Below are 20,190 nucleotides of genomic sequence, written 5' to 3'. Positions count from 1 at the left end.
GTTGGGGGTTGGTGATTGTGAGGGGGGTGGGGAGTTAATGGGGGTTGAAGGGGGATAATGTTTGATTCTGTGTATATATATATATATATATATATATGTTGTGTTTTATTTTGTGTATTGCTAAGAATCAATACAAAAATTAATCATAGAAAAAACAAAGAGAAGACATAAAATAATCATTTTGTCACCAATCATTTATTTCAAACATAAAAATGTAATAACTCAAATTAAGTAAAAAATAATGTCAAGAAAATGAACAAATATAAACAGAACAGCAATGGAATGAAAATTCAATTAGTGTATAAAACAGAAGTATTAGGCTTTGTTCTTTGTTCTGTGTGTGTGTGTGTGTGTGTGTGTGTGTGTGTGATGTGTGAGTGTGTGTGGTGTGAGTGTGAGTTTTGTGTGTGTATGTGTGAGTGTGTGTGTGTGTGTGTGCACGTGTGAGTGTGTGTGTGTGTATGTGTGAGTGTGTGTGTGTGTGTGTGTTTGTGTGCACGTGTGAGTGTGTGTGTTTGTGTGCACGTGTGAGTGTGTGTGTGTGTGTGTGTGTGTGCACGTGAGTGTGTGTGTGTGTGTGTGTGTGTGTGTGTGTGTGTGCACGTGTGTGTGTGTGTGTGGTTTAAGTGGTTTACGAGGACTTTTTTTAGGTTATAAACTGGTAATTACAAGGGTATTATGCTATAAATGTGCTTTATGAGGACATCTCTAGTGTCCCCATAAATCAAATCACTTAAAAAACATACTAAACAATGTTTTATTGAAAATGTAAAAATGCAGAAAGTTTTTTGTGAGGGTTAGGTTTAGGGGTAGGATTAGGGGTAGGGGATAGAATCTATAGTTTGTACAGTATAAAAATCATTATGTCTATGGAGAGTCCTCATAATGATAGCTAAACCAACGTGTGTGTGTGTGTGTGTGTGTGTGTGTGTGAGTGTGTGTGTGAGTGTGTGTGTGTGTGTGTATGTATGTGTGTGTGTGTGTGTGTACTGCATTGTGGGTGTGTTATGGTCTTACCCCCTCATTTGTGTGCATGTGTTTGTTCTGCATTGTTGCTGATTTTTATATTTTATTTGACAAAATGTTTGAAAATGTCTATGTGTTATAGTGTCACCAGTTCATTTGTGTGTGTGTGTGTGTGTGTGTGTGTGTGTGTGTGTGTGTGTAAGTGTGTGTGTATGTTTTACTCTATTTATGTTTTAATAGTCTCCCCCCATCATTTCTGTGTGTTTGTTCTTCATTGTAGCTGGACTTATTAATTGTATTTGACAAATTAAAAAATGCTCTGTTTTTTAGTCTTTCCTATTCATTTTCTATAGTCGGTCAATTTTGACCATGAACAGTAAAGGCAGCGCTTTTTTTATGACCACTTTGACTTATCGAATCAAGTCCAATTTCTTTTATATGTTCAGATGCCAATTGCAGGAAAAGTCACCAAGTCTTTTACTGCTCTGATAAAGAAACCCATTTTTATTAAATCAGGAAAAAGTGATTTCGGTCAAAAATGACCAAACAATTTAGGAAGTTTATGTATGTAGCAGAAGTATGAGAATTGGGATGCAGCCATATGCTTTGTACGGAATAGCATACTACCATACTTCTCTTACTACTGCTGCAGTATGCAGTAGAAATAGTAAGAGTAGTATGGAAGTATGCTATTCAGAATTTAGCCCTAATTACGCATTATCCCTCACTAAACAATGTTTTATTCTACTGCTTTACTGACCATGTGGAATCTATTTAATGAACATCTGTACTCTTCAGGAGGAAGGGTTCCCTCAAAGGCAGAAATTGGAGGTCTATCTTTAATTTGGGTGGGAGACTGCATGATTCACGCAAGAAGAGCAAATGCTGTGCTAAAGGTATGAGAATCTGAGAGAATTTGTCTCAAATTCATTTGACTGCTAAGTTTAAAGGAAAATGAACTACAAGTACTTGCCCTCTCACATCCAATGAAACATTTCCGTTCCTTCTTAGTTTCTTTGTTTTAATTTGTGTTCTTCACTCAATTAAAGTTTCTATTGTTACTCGTTATATTTTCTAAATACACAGATAAAGAGAAGACATCTCTGCGGCCGGCGAAAAGCATGGACTCTCTGAGCTCAGGGCCTTATGCGGTGGAAGGTACGAGAAAGTTTTCATTAACATACTCATGAAAGAATAAAGATTCTTCAGTATCAATTATGGTGATCTGGGTGACCTGGCCATATTCAACCCCAAATCAATGCAAAAATCTGAAATTCTGCCTTCATAAATCCTTATTTGCTCGTCAATTTTAACATATGAACCATAGAATTTAGGATCATATCTGATTGCACTTGTATTTTATACACGAGGCCCCAGGATCTTGAATTTCAATATTAATGTGCATATTTTCCCTGCTGTCAAAACATAAAGACTGTTTTCGTATCTCTCAGATTCGAAGCATCCTCAAACTCTTCCTCCTCTGGTCCTGTCCGTGGCCTCAGGCAGCTCAGAGGGCGTGTCTTCTGTCGGTGGGGGCGTGTCTAGTGGTTATGCGGTGACTTACAGGCGCACGGGCGGGGCACAGGTGAGCATGGTGAGTGGAGGGACTGCAGGTACTTACAATCGTCTGGATGCAGGAGGCGGAGCCATCGGAGCAGAGGGGCCATCGCAGGGTGTGTCCAGATCACCGGGCATGACGAGCAAAGCGGACCGGCGCGCTGGTATCCACATATCAGGACCCTTCTCAGTGACGGTTCCCCTTCACATTACATCGGGTTTGGCTCTGGGTGTTCTACAGGGGGGATGGAATGAGAAGGAAGAAAATGGTGAGGAAGATCAACCAGAAACAGAGGAAAAGGAGGACACAGTGTGGAAAGAGAAAGAGAGGAAATCCACAGATGGGGATTCACAAACAGAGAGAAGAAATAATGATGTTCAAGAAAGTAGAGGAAACAGCAAAAGCCACATGGACAGTCAGGATGATTGTGGGAAGGAAATATCAACGATTACAGGAAAGGAGAACGTTACGCCGGAGGAGCAAGACATATCCAGCGCCAGGGGAGCAGAGAAGGAAGATCTGACCCTGAATCAAGAGACTGTGAAGGCAAACGTAGAAGATACAGAGCCACAGGACAAAACGGAAACAGCCGAGGAGGATTACTTGGGTAAGACTGTCTGAATGATGCTTTTGCACACAAAACTTCTCGCAGACGTCTTTCTGTGCATAAACAATATTGTTTCGTTCTGCATCGGGCGTTCCACGGCCTCATTTCCAATTGGTAACCGATTGGAACGAAATTAAAGAATGGCATTCTTTTTTTAAATCACAATACTAAGGGTAGGTGATATACAGTACCAGTTGCAGTGTTTACAGATCGCTCAAGAAAAAAGGGACCTGGTCTAAAAAAAACAAGCCCAAAATAAGGGATTTGCCTCACCTAATATAAGTGAAAATAAGTAATTAAATTGTTTTCCTATGTGGGGGAATTATCAGCATAGAAATGATAAGAAGCAAAGAATGCAGTAGCCTATATAAAATAAAAATATTCTTAATATTAAATATATCCCCAAAAATATTTCAAAAACACATCTGGCCATCTAATATCAATTAATAGACAAAATCTATCTCTTCTGCATGCATGCACATGTGTTTGGACCAAACGTCATCTAATGCAGGCCGAATTATTTCATTTGTATTTTTTTTTTATTGAATAATTGTTTAATTCAATTCTTTCAGTTATTTGTTTTAATTACAGATCTGCTTCTCAGTCAAAACCCAGCAGCATCAAATCTGTATTAATGCATAATATTGAACAATAATTCAGTGAAGACTTGGAAACAACTGAGAAGTGTGTTTTTTTTACCTGTATCTGGATGAACTGTGCATGCATATGTAATTATATCTAGATAGAATGTCTTCAGCATGTCCTGGAAGGCTTCATCCACAACATGCAATAAGACAAAGAAATGTGTGATGTCGCAGTTTCCTTCAGAATCAAAACACATGCTTATCATGTTCAACTAAAAAGAGAAAAGCCTCATTTTTAGGACACAGGAAGTGGTGTAATTCTGAAAATTTACTGTGATAAACCATTTAAACTTGGGTCTCGTGAAAAAATAATTATGGGAACGAACTTAACCAGTTATTAAGTGGATAGCAACATTTAAAAATAACGTTTTCACTCCAGAACAACTGAAAAGGACTTTGATCCCGTTTTCAGCTACGTTCTGCATTCGGTTTTGGTTCCCTGAAATGTTTTCAGTCCCTTCCTGGAAATATTGTGATTACTTTTAGAAGAAATAATTGTTGGAAAAAAAAAATACCATTACTTTTCTCTATAGAGAAAATATATGTGTGTGCACATGTGTGTGTGCACGTGTGTGTGTGTGTGTGTGTGTGTGTGTATAGTGTCTGAGTGTGCGTGTGTGTGTGTGCGCACGTGTGTGTGTATAGTGTCTGTGTGTGTGTGTGCGTCTGTGTGTGTGTGTGTGCGCACATGTGTGTGTATAGTGTGTGAGTGTGTGTGTGTGTGAGTATGTCTGTGTGTGTGTGTGTGTGTGTGTGTGTGTGAGAGAAAGAGTGTGTGTGTATGTGTACACGTGTGTGTGTATGTGTGTGTGTGTGTGTGTGTGTGTGTGTGTGTGTGTATAGTGTCTGAGTGTGTGCGTGTGTGCGCACGTGTGTGTGAGTGTGTGTGTGTGTGTGTGTGCGCACGTGTGTGTGTATAGTGTCTGTGTGTGTGTGCGCACATGTGTGTGTATAGTGTGTGAGTGTGTGTGTGTCTGTATGTATGTGTGTGTGTGTGTGTGTGTGTGTGCGCACGTGTGTGTGTGTATAGTGTCTGTGTGTGTGTGCGTGCGCACGTGTGTGTGTGCGTGCGCACGTGTGTGTGTATAGTGTGTGAGTGTGTGTGTGTGTGTGTCTGTGTGTGTCTGTGTGTGTGTGTGTGAATATGTGTGTGTGTGTGTGTGTGTGTATGTGTGTGTGTGTGTGTAGTGTCTGAGTGTGTGTGTGTGTGTGCGCACGTGTGTGTGTATAGTAGTGTGTGTGTGTGTGTGTGTGTGTGTGTGTGCGCACGTGTGTGTGTATAGTGTCTGTGTGTGTGTGTGCGCACATGTGTGTGTATAGTGTGTGAGTGTGTGTGTGTGTGTGTGTGTGTGAGAGAGAAAGAGTGTGTGTGTATGTGCGCACGTGTGTGTGTATGTGTGTGTGTGTGTGTGTGTATAGTGTCTGAGTGTGTGTGTGTGTGTGCGCACATGTGTGTGTATAGTGTGTGAGTGTGTGTGTGTGTGTGTGTGTGCGCACGTGTGTGTATAGTGTGTGAGTGTGTGTGTGTGTCTGTGTGTGTGTGTATAGTGTCTGTGTGTGTGTGTGCGCGCGCACGTGTGTGTGTATAGTGTGTATAGTGTGTGAGTGTGTGTGTGTGTGTGAATATGTGTGTGTGAATATGTGTGTGTGTGTGTATGTGTGTGTGTGTGTGTGTATAGTGTCTGAGTGTGTGTGTGTGCGCGCACGTGTGTGTGTATAGTGTGTGAGTGTGTGTGTGTGTGTGTGTGCGCACGAGTGTGTGTATAGTGTCTGTGTGTGTGTGCACACATGTGTGTGTATAGTGTGTGAGTGCATGTGTCTGTGTGTGTGTGTGTGTGTGTGTGTGCGCACGTGTGTGTGTGTATAGTGTCTGTGTGTGTGTGTGCGCACGTGTGTGAGTGTGTGTGTGTGTGTGTCTGTGTGTGTGTGAATGTGTGTGTGTGTGTGTGTGTGTGTGTGTGTGTGATATAGAGATTTTTAACGATTACATAAAAACATTTTAAGTCAGACCTACCGTGAGCGCTGAGGTTTTTAAGCTAAAATATACTTAAGTCAGTGTAATTTCAACATCGTCATGGTGTCAATTTCAATTTCAAATTCCTGGTAAAGAACTACACTACCCATAATCCTAAAGAGAGATCCACCAATCAGAGCAGCCGCTGTTACCATGAAAACGGAATTTGCTGCAAAAGAGCTCAGCAGCAACCCATGAAGCATTGTGAATGACACTCTTATTCAACTTATATATTTGTATCTATCTCAAAATTTTGCAATAAACTTAAAATATATTGTTTTTACTTATAATTATTGTCTGTATGTTAATAGTTTTTTATTGCACCATTGTTTTTTATTCAAATACACATTCACAATGCTTCATGAGTAGTTAATTGCATCATAAAAATATTTATGAAAACTATTTTTTTATGTAATTTTTTTTTAAATCAGAGTTTATTATGTTGTGTTTCAGAGCTGGTTTGTTAGAAATGACTTTGAAGAAAATGAGCGTGAAAAATACTTTCGGGCACTGTTGCGCTCTATAGTATGAGGTATAGATTGAAGTCAGATCTGAATCTGTTTCACACAGACATGAGAGGTCACCTGAATCAAGAATCATCTGCAGCTCACTGGGGGACTGACTGTCCACTGTCCCCCATCTATGCGGAGTTTCCTGATCAGGACTTCCCACTAGATTTCCAGGAAGCCTTCGGGTTCCTCGATTTGATGGACAGCAGTGCATCAAACCAGGTGTGTTTTTACCTGTGTGAGAATGAGTTAAATAAATACTTTCTCAGTGGCTCTGTTTAAAACCTTAGTGAGCTGCCTTGCTGTCTACTTAGGCAAAATTCTCTCATCATTTACTCACCCTCATGCTGTCCCAGATGTGTATGACTTTCTTTCTTCTGCAGAACACAAATGAAGATTTTTAGAAGAATATTTCAGCTCTGTAGGTCCATATAATACAAGTAAATGATGGCCAGAACTTTTAAGCTCCAAAAAGCACATAAAGGCAGCATAAAAGTAATCCATAAGACTCCAGTGGTATAATCCATGTCTTCAGAAGTGATATGATAGGTGTGGGTGAGAAACAGATCAATATTTAAGTCCTTTTTTTACACTTAATCTAAATTGTTTCTTTCGCTTTCAGATGTAAAAGTGAAAGTGGAGATTTAGAGTACAAAAAGGACTTAAATATTGATCTGTTTCTCACCCACACCTATCATATCACTTCTGAAGACATGGATTAAACCACTGGTGTCGTATGGATTACTTCTCTGAAAGACTGCAACAGATGCTTACAGTTCTAACCAATTGGATCTGATGTTAGCATGTTGCTAAGCTAACAACTTAATACTCTAAAAAGCCAAAAATAACAAACAAAAATACATACAGTATATCCCGCACATACATTAGGTTAAATTGTGTATTTTAATAAGATGGAGCTACTTTCTATCAACTTATTATTTATTTTTGAACATCATGCATAAATGTTACTGAAATATGTGTTCTAAAGTGTACTAAGGTGGTGTTATTCAGTGGCCAAAGGCTTTTTCACACCAAACGCAAATCTTCGTCTTTTTAAGTCTGGCAGAAGTTAGCAAAACGGCTGAAATCACTGACAGCATATTTAAAACACAATGCATTATTGGATTGGCTCATCTGCAAAGGATGCATACAGTCTGGCTTGGAATTTGGTCAAAACGAGATATCTTATAAGTAGGGCTGTCAATCGATTATTTAAAAAAAATAAAAAATTAATTACATGATGTGCTGATTAATTAAACGACTTAATTGTAATTAGTCGCATATATCGATATTTGCTGAGAAAGGCTGCCAAATATAAATAACTCAATAAATGGTAAAATCTTTTTAAAAATAATTATATTTAAATAATTTTTAATATAACAAATAAATATATATAATTGAAATACAGTACATAATATTATAGTTGCAGACGAGTAAAGCATTCATTAGACAGTACAAAAAGTGGCTTTAGAATGCAATATATTGTTTATTTCCATATTATTGAAAATAAGCCCATCATTGGCCTACAGTTCACAGCAATCCATATTGCAATTGAATTCGTCAATCTGTCCGAGATAGATTTATTATAAGAGCTTTTCTAAGGATGCATCACTGTACACATGCGTCAGACGGACGATTTAGAGCGTCTCACTTTGGTTGATAAACACGTTATAAACACGTTTTTATTACGCCGTGTCAAGTTTAACGTAGTTTGAAAAGTAGAAATCACATCTCGAAATCCTTGCATTCGGAGTTGTGCTCCATCTGGCTGTGTTTGAATGCAAGGACGAGTCCTCACCTTGTGCTGTCTGCAGTCAGTAAGTGTGGTTTGTTGTCAGTTAAGCCAGAGTTGCACTTACTGCCCCCTGCTGTATGAGACTGGAACATTCCTTATTATGGCCCGGTTGCATGATTAATTGTGTTTATTTTTTCAATACGTTATTTTTTTATATAATTAACCGCACTGAATTAACACGTTTAATCGAAAGCCCTACTTATAAGGCAACATATTTTTGCTGCATATTGTTTGGACAACCCGGACTCACAGAATCACGTTACTATACCTACATTTTTGCAAAGCGATTTTTACGTGGCTCGTTGTGCGTATTGCGTCAGTTTCATGGTGAAATGAAAACTAGAGGCCCTACAACAACAATCACACAAATCACGAGTAAAATGGCAGATTATCAGTTCATAAATACTTAATTTTCGCCCTGTTCCTCACACAATGCTATCTTATGACATCTAAACAGTTTTACTATAGCGCATGACTCATTTTAACATTTGCATTACATCATCAACTACATTTACAAGCTTGCACTTGTGATGTAAAGGAGCGGAGTCCTGAAGAGCACGCGAGTCCACACGTGAACCCAAAGTGTCATTGAAGCACCATAAAATTACGTAATATCAAATTTGATTTTCTGACACTATCGGTTAGGTTTAGGTTTAAGGTTTAGGGTAGGGAGGTCGGATTCGTTGATTTAAAACTCGATAGAGCATTAACCTTAACAATCTCATCTGTTTGAGAGAACATTAAACAGTGGACATTTCACATAAAATTTTCCGCAATACATAGAATGAACCATGTAATATCATTTTGCACAAATGTCGCCACAGTCACTGAATTTACATGAGATAAGGCTCTGTTAAGAGGATCGAGAGTGCACCTATAATGCTGTCTAGGTAGGCATTTCAGTTCAGTTTGGAACAGAACCAATCGTCACACCTGCTCTCTCTGTTTCCAGCTACTCTCTCATTGTTTCTCACTGTATTCCAGGTTGAGTTTTCCGTAGAGCCACCCTGTTTTGAAGAGGAAGATGAGGAAGAGGAGGATGAAAACAAGGACAATCAGGCTCTCTGCTATGCATTGCAAAACCACAGTAATGACTTTAAAGCTCCTGCAGCCAAAAGCATCACTCCGACGTTCACACACCAGCCTCTATCTGGCAAATCACATAGCTTATCTTATAAGTCCCACCCCTTCATGCCCGCCCTGTCATTATCCTCGGATGATGAATACAGCCCTGGTGATGATGATGATGAAGATTATTCTGATAAAGGATCTGAATACGAGGACATGTTTTGTCAAAGTCTACCCTCAAGTCGTGATTTTCAAGGTCTATCCTGGTCAAGTCCACAAACATCTGCCTCCACAAACAGTGAGGTTGATGTTCACTCGAGCAACCAATCAGAATGCTTAGATGAAGCACACAGAATACATCTTCCAGAGAGCAGGAAAGATGTGCAATCCATCAGCCAATCAGAAGACATGATTCTTACAGCTACCACAATGATAGACAACAGTGAAGAGCATCTCAGCTCAGACGTGTCAAAGATGAACAGTCCTCATATGGATGAAAAGAAGAATGAAGAGAGAGAATCAGAGGATGTGGAGAATGATATACACGCTTTAACGTGAGTATCTGAGAGTTTAGAGCAGTAACTGTGGAAATCATAGATTTACTGTAGTAATAATGTAGTAACCATGTCTGTAGTAACCAGAGATAGACCGATAATCGGTTTGACCGATATCTTTAACCGATATTTACACTTTTCCACTGTAATGGTTCTTTAATATCGGGTTTGCCAATGAAGTTGGACACAAAGACTAGTGGACGACCAATACCGTTAAGCTAGAGAGCAGGATTGCTGATATAAATACCGATATACATAATGCAATATAACAACAGCAAATCAGATGCTGTTGTTAAATTGCACACAAATTTCGTAAGTGAAACAAAAACTTATTTTATGCAATATTTACTCAAATTTGCATAAACTTGAAAAGAAAAAAACCTTGTAGACAGAAAGTGTTGACTATCCATTGACAAATCTAGTGGTAGTGTTAGTTTAAAAAAGATTAAGTTGTTAATGTGCCTAAAAGCAGAAATAAAGCAAGAATTAAAAATCGGTTATGCATGTCGGTTTTCAGACACTTAAACACAAAAATAATCTGTATTGTATCGGTCAATCTCTAGTAGTTACCATACATTTTTTGGCAGAAACCATGATTTTGATACAGTTAACCATGTTTTTACCATGCTCATACTCAAGTATCCATATAGTCACTATGGTTTTACTATAGTAACATTGTAGTAACAATGACTGTAGTAACCATGGTTAATCACGTGGTTACTATTTGTAGTAAAACCATATAGTTTAATACCATTGTTTTGGTTATTCTGTATTATTATTATGGTTTCACTACGGATATCATGGTTAAAATATGTTTACTGCAGTAACACCATGATTCATTTATTGCAAGGGAACACAAACTTGTTCCCTCCATTTCTTCTAAGGGTTTCATAACTAAGCGCAGTGTCCGAGCTGCTCTTATCCATAAAATTAAAGTGGATGGGGGCTGTCGCATTCTAGAAATAACAAAAATGCACCATAAAACTATCATAACAGTATTCAGTATGACTCCGGCACTTAATCTGAAGTCTTCTGAAGCCATATGATAGTTTTGTGTGAGGCACAGAACCAAATTTAAGTCATTATTAGCAAAAACAAATCTTGCCAGAAAAGTGCAGCACAAACATTCTGCTGAACTTCTTAAAGGAATATTCCGGGTTCAATACAAGTTAAGCTCAATCGACAGCGTTTGTGGCATAATGTAGATAACCACAAAAATGTGTCTCGTCCCTCTTTTTCTTTTTTCTTTTTTATCCTCTTTTCTCCCAATGTGGAATGCCCAATTCCCACAACTTAGTAGGTCCTCGTGGTGGCGGAGGACAAGTCTCAGCTGCCTCCGCTTCTGAGACCGTCAATCCGCGCATCTTATCACGTGACTCGTTGTGCATGACACCGCGGAGACTCACAGCATGTGGAGGCTCATGCTACTCTCCACGATCCACACACAACTTACCACACGCCCCATTGAGAGCGAGAACCACTAATCACGACCACGAGGAGGTTACCCCATGTGACACTACCCTCCCTAGCAACCGGGCCAATTTGGTTGCTTAGCAGACCTGGCTGGAGTCACTCAGCACACCCTGGATTCAAACTCGAGACTCCAGGGGTGGCAGTCAGCGTCAATACTCGCTGAGCTACCCAGGCCCCCTCGTCCCTCCTTTTCTTTAATAAAAGCACAAATCTGTGTTCCACTGAAGCACTTACAATGGAAGTCAATGGGGTCAATTTCTGGAGGGTTTAAAGACAGAAATGTGAAGCTTATCATTTTATAAAAGCACTTATATTAATTCTTCTGTTAAAACTCATGTATTATTTGAGCTGTAAAGTTGTTTAAATCATCGTTTTAGGGTTTTAGGTTTTGATGACCATCGTCATGGTAACAAAGTTGTAAAATTGACTAACTTTCCACAGATGTGGTTAGTAAGTCATTTTATGACAGTAAAATCATGTTAACACACATATTGTTTATGTCTTGTGTCTTTTGAAACAGTGAGTATTTTAATGTTTACAGATTGACCCCATTGATTTCCATTGTAAGTGCCTCACTGGAACACACATTTAAAGGAGGGACGAGTCGACATTTATTTTGTGGTAATCAACATTATGCCACAAATGCTGTCGATTGTGCTTAACTTGCATTCAACCCCAAATATTTCTTTAAATTTGTGCTATTTATTTGTGTAATATTTTACTTTTCAACGACTACAGGGTAGAAGACAACCCAGAAAGTGAAGCCAGTGAAGAGGACACATATTTTGGACCAGACTCGATACCGTCTTCGCCAGAGCCCAACCAGACCGAAACTGCCACCAGCATCAGTGTCCACGATGAGCCCATCCCAGGACAGTTTCCAGATGTAGAGACTCAACCGATGCTGGATGCAGACGGTTACCAAGACAGCACAGCATGTGATGTCATAATCACTGATGACCTCACTGCCACGGACTCCGCCTCATTGGCTCCTCAAGATGAAGTGAAGACAGATCCACCACCAGAGGAAGAAAAAACGGTTTTAGGTGACAGTAAGATGAATGAGGAGATGAGTAGATCAGAAGAAGGTGAAACAGAGGAACAGAAGAAGACAGAAGAAACTACGGATGAAGGGAAGAATATATTGGAGGCTGAGGAGTTAAAAACGACTGAACGTGAAGAAAAATGGAGAGAAAATGAAGAGAATCCTGAGGAAAAAGCTCAAGAGATGGAAGAGTGTGTACACATCAATGAAATGGTTCAAGACTCAGAGGAAGATGCATCTGTAGAAGGATGTAGTGATGAAAAAGTAGAACAAAAACTAAAAGATTTAGAGGAAGACGATGGAGAAAAGACAAGCAATGACAAGAACATTGTCGGTTCTGAGGAGAATGCCAACGATAAATCAGACAGTTGTAATGAGTTAAGTTCTACAGACATAGTTAAGGGACATTTTTCTCATGAAGAGATATTTGAAGTAACAGAGGGTCATTCAAATAGAGGCGATCTCGAACAGTCCACATTCATGCATCAACCAGACGAGGTTCCGTGTGAAAAAATGGACAGGAAGATGGAAGAGGAGGCAGTGATCCAAGACGTCGAATTGCCACAGAGTGCTGAACACAGTCTCGTGCCAGAGCTGGAGAGGGCGTCAAACGCTCCCAACAGTTCTCCGTGTAAAGTGGCATATCAAGCGAAAGCTGTACCTGTCATCCCACCCAAACCTCAAAACTCCAAACTCACCACGTTCACCCTCAGACAACACCACCAATATTCACAGTTAATGGACATGGATGGGCAACATGTCAAACTGGATGAAATGGATGAACGGCACATGGACAGCGAAAACAAACCGAGAGAAAACGAAAAACCAGGGCAAACGGATGAAACCGCAGAGCACTGCAAAAAACATTTGAATGAAAGCGATGTGGATGGGATGAGTCGGGACGACGGGACAAAGCAAGAGAGGGAGGGTCCGAGAGAAAGGCAGGGGACTTGGGATGGTGACATCGATTGCAGGGAAGATGTCGTCAGGGAAACGGAGGTGAAGAGGAACAGCGCTGTCAGCATGTGTTTTGATGAAGCCGTCGCTCGCGCCACAGTGAAGAGGAGCAGAGAGAGAGAAAACACAGACAGATTATCAGGAGTTCAGAAGGACCGAGAGAACAGAAGAGATGGATCCAAAAACAGAGAGAAAGAGGACGAGAGCAAAACTGACTAACATAAATGAGGGGACCATGTATGATCAGATGTGTAAAATATTGTGTGCAAAGAACGGCAAACAAATAATGCGCCAAATGCATTCATATTTGACTTTTTTTCCAATACCAATCTCATCATAAATCAAAAGGTTTTTTAATTAAAATAATCATAGCCTACCTTTCAGGCTTATTCTATCGCAATATTCATACAGTCACCCTAACTAACTGTTCATTTTAAATATAAGTATTCATTAATTATTTAATCAATGCTGTTCATTTTCAGCCAGCTTGTCAAAGTTGTAGCGGTTTAATGTAATGATCATTGTATTGTTTGTAATAAATGTTAAAGAAATATTTCGGGTTCAATTCAAGTGAAGCTCAATCAACAAGAGTTTGTGGCATAATGTTGATTACCATAACAAATAATTATGAAAAAGAAAAAAGCAAAAAAGCACAAATGTGTGTTCCTCTGAAGCACTTACAATGGAAGTCAATGGGGTCAATTTCTGGAGGGTTTAAAGGCAGAAATGTGAAGCTTATCATTTTATAAAAGTACTTATATTACTACTTCTGTTAAAACTCATGTATTATTTGAACTGTAAAGTTTTTTTTTTTTTTAAATCGTCATTTTTACTGCTGTTTTAGGTTTAAGTGCTACATCGTCATGGCAACGGAGTTGTCAAATTGGCTATAACTTTCCACAGATGTGGTTGGTAAGTGATTTTATGACAGTAAAATCATGTTAACACACATATTGTTTATGTCTTGTGTCTATACTTTTGAAACAGTGAGTATTTTAATGTTTACAGATTGACCTCCATTGACTTCCATTGTAAGTGTCTCACTGGAACACAAACTCTGTTGATTGAGCTTCACTTGTATTGAACCCGGAATATTCCTTTAATGCATTCAAAGGGACATCAAAGGAGCAACTCAGGGAACAAATACAAAAACAAACAGAACGCAACCCTTTAGCAAAGACAGAATTAGACCGTCTGTTTCTGTTGTTGAATACATTTCCCACACACCTTTTCAATTCAATAAAGTAGTGTTTTCTTTATGTGTTGTTTGCTGTTTTCATTTTTATTACAATGTTATTATTATATACATTTTCTGTCACTTTATAAAGTGTTTACATTTAGATTTTTATTTAGGTGCCTTTATGTGCTTAAACAATGCACGGTAGACTACAGAATGACTCTCTGGCAGGACACCTTTTGTCAACAATAATTTCAGGTGTGCTATCTGTGGATGTTGGGAGATCTGTGGTGAGTAAATGCTTTTTTTGTGTTAACTGGGCAAGCACACGCAGTTAGTGGTCAATGTTAAGAATCTCAAAATGGCGAAAATCAGTGTATATGTAATGGATAAATAATACAAGAAAGAAAGAAATAATGACAGTAGAGTACAACGGGGCTGATACCGTGTCATATTTATTCATTGATTTTAGTCAGTGCCACTGGCAAATAAAATAAGTACATTTTACTTAACTTTTCGAAGCTGCTGTTCCCAGCATGAATAATTAATGAGCTCGTGTGGTTATCATTTGCACCATTTTTATTGTTGATTGTGTTGTTACTGTTTTGTGCACCAAGTGTTCTTCATACGCAGCACTCTTCTGTGACTCCGTTGTCAGTAATGCCAGGTTATGATGTCTAATATGTTATGGTTATATCTTATTTATTTTTAAGTATTTGTTTATTTATTTTGCATTGAGCTTTCCAATGGATTTTGTTTACAGTATTTTAAAGAGATCATAATGAAAGTTTGAAATGTGTAATGTTTTTGTAAAATCTAATTGATTTAAATACCATGTACATCATATTTGTAAATTACTGAAATGTTTCAGTTAAATTTACTCACTCACTTCAGTCAATATTAGGCCTATGTCATGAAATTAAGTAGATTTTACTTAATTTCTTACCATTAAAATTTACTTTGAAAAACTGCATGCAAAAACTTGCAAAAAAAGTTAATCTTACTGGGTGCACCCTTTTCTGGAAGTATGGGTCTCTGCAGAACAGTAATGGGTGTTTTCAAACCATGGGTGTTTTTTCCAATTTTGGACCAGATGCCCAATTCCCAATGTGCTCTAAGTCCTTGTGGTGGCGTAATGACTCACCTCAGTCCGGGTGGCGGAGGACGAATCTCAGTTGCCTGAGACCGTCAATCCCGCATCTTATCACGTGGCTTGTTGAGCGTGTTACCGTGGAGACGTAGCACGTGTGGAGGCTTCACGCTATTCTCCGCGGCATCCACGCACAACTCACCACACGCCACACCGAGAGCGAGAACCACATTATAGCGACCACGAGGAGGTTACCCAATGTGACTCTACCCTCCCTAGCAACCGGGCCAATTTGGTTGCTTAGTAAGCCTGACTGGAGTCACTCAGCACGCCCTGGATTCGAACTCACGACTCCAGGTGTGGTAGTTAGCGTCTTTACTTGCTGAGCTACCCAGACCCCCCCTCTGCCTCGGCACTTTAAATATTCCCTTCCAACTCCACGAGTTCTCATGCCTTGGATTTTTTGTTGAATGCAGCATACTGTATGATCCGGCACCTAAGAACTGCCTTAAGTGCCTCCCAAGCCACGCCCACAGAGGATACTGAGGACCAGTTGGTCTCCATATAGACATTGATTTCGATATTGTGGTCTAAAATAAAAAATATTGCGTTACTTTACTCGTTACTTGAAAAAAGTAATCTGATTACGTAATGTGTTACTTTTATTGCATTACCTCCAACACTGGTTTGATCTTATTGAACATTTATATAGAAACCAATCCACAGTTTTAGCACCATTTGTGGACTTTTCAGACTTTCAAACTGTTCTTTTAATTCTTTCAAATAAATCATATAAAATTAAATACATTATTCATGAACTGGCCAAAGAATTTAAGGAGGCAGCGTTAAATTAGAAAACATATATTCTAACATTAGATGTTAAATTTCGATTTTAAATTCACTATTGTTTTATATAGAATTGTTCTATAATCTACTGTATACAGTCTTTAACACAATTACATCAGAAGTAACTGTAATTAAATGACTGAAGAGAGTAATCCCTTACTTTTTTCAATTATTAATATGCTATACTATAAAACAAGTTTAAGGAAATACAGTCATTATTGCACTCTCTCACTTTTTATTTACACTCAACACTACATACTGTACACGCTGAATAAAATGTTTGCATTAAAAACATCCAGTATATCACGGCTCTGAATGTTTTAAATCCATTAAAACATGGATTTAATCCACTACATAGTGGATGTCTGTGACATAGTAGATGAAATCCTCTACGTCGTCTCGCTACAGTCCGCAGTAAGGAAGAGAGGACCTCTTGGTGTTTTACGGGACGGGTGGCAACCCTTTTTGGGACACAGCTGATGTCTATGGAGGAGATGCTTCAGTGTGCTGAATAAACTGCTTTTGTGAGGAAACAGCTCATCACTTAATGTTAATTAAGTGATGAGCTGCTAATCTTCAACATGTTTTACACTAAACAACCCTTTTGGGGTGAACCATATCTGGAGTCTACTACGATAAAATTGCTGTTTTTAATTGTTTACACATAATTGTTTAAAATAGTTACACTCAGGACCTTCAGGACAAAAATGTCCCCATTGAAACCCATTAAAACTGCAATATTTGATCCCAGTGCCATTAAAGCATAAAATCATGAATTCTATGATATTATGCTTTCATTCTGGAGCCCTGGCTTCAAAATTTACATTTTTAATATTTTCCATCAGATGGCGCCATTTTCTCATGTTTAGCCTATGGAGCAAATACATGCTTTTCCCCTATTCTCTGTTTGCTGTATTATAGAGCACTGCAGGACAACTGAATACATGATGCAGATAAAATTGTGTGTGTGTGTGTTGGTATGGATGTCAGAGTGTGTTTTGTGTGTGTGTGTGTGTGTGTGTAAAAAACAACAGTGGCATTATATAAACATACTGGCATTTAAAGAGTTAAAATCCTGAAAATGAATGAATATTTGGTAGTTATGATCAGGACTAATGTTGGTTAAAAAATTAACTCATTGAAAGTGAAAAATAATATTAATATATAATATTATTATGGCAGTTTTTTGACGCGGACATTTTTGTCCTCTAAGAACCTCTGAGTAACTTTTTTTATTGACGCACAAGAGTTAAGAGAAGTCACGGACGATTTTGCAACAGGAAGGTGTCGGTTTACGGCTAATCCAATTCATAATAAGGTATCCGCAAACGGCGACTAACTGTCGTAACACGCTCTCTGCCATGGTAGAGCCGCGGATGTTGACTTCCGTATAAAAGATCTCTGTTCTGTTCCAACGTCACTTCCCTGGGAAGTGGCCGCATGTTTTGCAAAGGTTCTGTAAACATTATTTGACTCTCAACAGGATCATATTCCGCGCCACAGTGGACGAAGAGGACAAGATAATCACTCGAGAAATATAAACAACTCTTGTCTGATAGTTTCAGTATCAGGATGTCCACATCTGTCGATATTCACGCGCAGCTGGCGTCGATCGTCGAGCGGTTCGCCAAATGTGCGCTACTGGAGATGAGTCGAGCTGTGGATCAGGAGATCAACCGCAGACAGATGGAGGTTGAGACTCTGATGGTCAAACTCCAGTTTACTGAGAGCGAACTCCGAAAAGCCCGACAGAACCAACCGAACCTGCGATCAGTGGGAACACAAGCCAACGACACTGAACACAGAGGTAAACACAGGGGCGTAGACTCGAGTGGGATGTGGGGAGGTAACCCCACCCCCGGTAATCAAAACAAGCAAGTACAACCCCCCCTAATAATCAATAATAAATATATACACCATGATCAATGGAAACATGTAAATGCTTCACACTGCAACCAACCCCTAATGTTCATGCCAAATATGGTATTCCAGAACCGTGGAACTTTCTTCCGTGGAACACAAAAGAATGTATTCAAGAGTGCTCACGTTGCACTTTTCCATACAATGAAGTGAAAGTGGATGGGAGCTGTTGTCATGCTCTGAAATGCCGAAAAGCGACCATAAATGTAGTCCATATAGCTTGTACATATTCCAAGTCTTCTGAAGCCATATGGTAGGTTTGTGCGAAGAACAGGTAGAGATTTAAGTCGTTATTCACTAGATGATCTTCTCCTTCTCAATTAGAGGTCGACCGATAGTGGATTTTACCAATACCGGTGTTGGGTGTAATGCATTACTAAGTAATTAATTACTGTAATTAAAGTACTTTTTCACTGAAAAAAGTAAAGTAAGGGATTACTCTTAATTTTTTAAATTTTTGTAATTTAATTACAGTTACTTCTGATGTAGTTGTGTTAAAGACTGTATACAGTAGACTATAGAACAATTCTATATAAAACAACAGTGAATTTAAAATAGAAATGTAACATCTGTTTTCTAATTTAACGCTGCCCCTTTAAATTCTTTGGCCAGTTCATGATTCATAATTTATTTGATTTTATATGATTTATTTGAAAAAATTAAAAGAACAGTTTCATGTCTATCCTTGTATTTTTAATCTGGTCGAGGTTGATCGGGGTTTTAGAAAGTAATTAGTAATAAGTAATGCAATTACTTTTCAGACAGAGTAATTAGTAGTTAGTAATTACTTTTTTTGAGTAACTTACCCAACACTGACCGATACCGATAACTAAGTTGGGCAGTACGTGCCGATAACCGATTAATCAACCGATAGTTTTCAAAATTGATACTGAACGGAAAAAATAACACTCAGTAAAATAGCGCTGAACTTTATTACAAAAATCATGAAAATGTATTGTACTTTTTAAATGAATTAAATTATTTTTAAATTGATGTTGTTTCCACAAGAGGGCGCAATAAATACATAAACCATTCAGCACCATTATATTATTGCAAAGAACGCAACGGCCAAAGACCTCCACCAACTGTAAGCGCCGTTCACACCGAACGCTTTTGCAACCATTCATTTGTTTTTCTATGTAAACGCGCGCTAGACGAATGTCTTTGTTTCCCTTTGTTTTTGTTTATTCAGCATCTCGTGCAGGAACGCTGTTTTTTTAGATGATGTGTCTAAATAAAAAGAGCTTTAAAAGCATATTGAGACAACTGCTTTCTGTTAAACTGTATTTGTTGCGCTGCGTCTAGCCTTTATTAGCGCAAGAATGCGATCGATCTGAAGTAATTGTTTTACAGCGAGGATAAAAAAAATTGAATTGAAATCAGATGCATTTCTGATTTGTTTATACATTTCTCTCGGCTGCATGAAGATATTCATTTGCTTTCTTGAGTCACTAGCTTTAAATATGCAACTTAGCTGGCTAATGAATGCATAAACGTGACCAGCTGGATATAAACTAATGCAGATTGATGGTAATAGATGGGAACAGTCGTGACGTTTAAACATTTGGGTAGGACTTGCGTGTATTTTTGTTCTAACCGCTTGACGTCCTCTCAGCCTTACTGCTGTTCTCTACTAATGCAGCATCTAGTCAGCAAATTAATTATTTTATAATGATATGACAATGTGTACTGTAATGTACTGTATACATGCCCTTTAACCCATGTGTGACTTTCGGGACATTTTTATCTTTTTCATTTGTGTTTTTTCGATCATTTTGGCATACATTTTGCCAAAGGTGTGTATTTTTGGGGGGAATTTTGATATTTCAGCCTCAGTTCCTATAATACATCTATAATACACTGTGTACACAAAATAGTTACACTCAGGACCTTCAGGACAAAAATGTCCCCATTGAAACCCATTAAAACTGCAATATTTGATCCCAGTGTCATTAAAGCATAAAATC

The 20,190-nt window shown here is 38.6% G+C and overlaps 2 protein-coding genes across 4 annotated transcripts in view; both read left to right on the top strand.

Moving 5' to 3' along the window:
- Window positions 1–14,449, top strand: part of LOC127441324 (rho GTPase-activating protein 30-like) — a 28,227-nt gene extending 13,778 nt beyond the window's left edge. Inside the window, exons 9-14 of the mRNA XM_051698605.1 lie at window positions 1,765–1,862; window positions 2,053–2,124; window positions 2,418–3,131; window positions 6,360–6,520; window positions 9,078–9,715; window positions 11,927–14,449. Coding sequence (XP_051554565.1) covers window positions 1,765–1,862; window positions 2,053–2,124; window positions 2,418–3,131; window positions 6,360–6,520; window positions 9,078–9,715; window positions 11,927–13,409 — 3,166 coding nt within the window. The 3' untranslated portion in view covers window positions 13,410–14,449. The remainder of the gene's footprint in view (window positions 1–1,764; window positions 1,863–2,052; window positions 2,125–2,417; window positions 3,132–6,359; window positions 6,521–9,077; window positions 9,716–11,926) is intronic.
- A 2,080-nt stretch (window positions 14,450–16,529) lies between these two features.
- Window positions 16,530–20,190, top strand: part of si:dkeyp-68b7.5 (zinc finger protein 572) — a 29,499-nt gene continuing 25,838 nt past the window's right edge. For 2 of the 3 annotated variants that reach the window (XM_051698616.1, XM_051698615.1), the window contains exon 1: window positions 16,530–18,110. In XM_051698616.1, coding sequence (XP_051554576.1) covers window positions 17,876–18,110 — 235 coding nt within the window. In that variant the 5' untranslated portion in view covers window positions 16,530–17,875. The remainder of the gene's footprint in view (window positions 18,111–20,190) is intronic. The other variant, XM_051698617.1, reaches the window with a different exon arrangement.

Source organism: Myxocyprinus asiaticus, chromosome 5 (genome assembly GCF_019703515.2).
Source record: "Myxocyprinus asiaticus isolate MX2 ecotype Aquarium Trade chromosome 5, UBuf_Myxa_2, whole genome shotgun sequence".
Lineage (NCBI taxonomy): Eukaryota > Metazoa > Chordata > Actinopteri > Cypriniformes > Catostomidae > Myxocyprinus > Myxocyprinus asiaticus.
The sequence above is the reverse complement of the archived record's forward strand: the minus strand, read 5'-3'. Positions and strand labels throughout refer to the sequence as shown.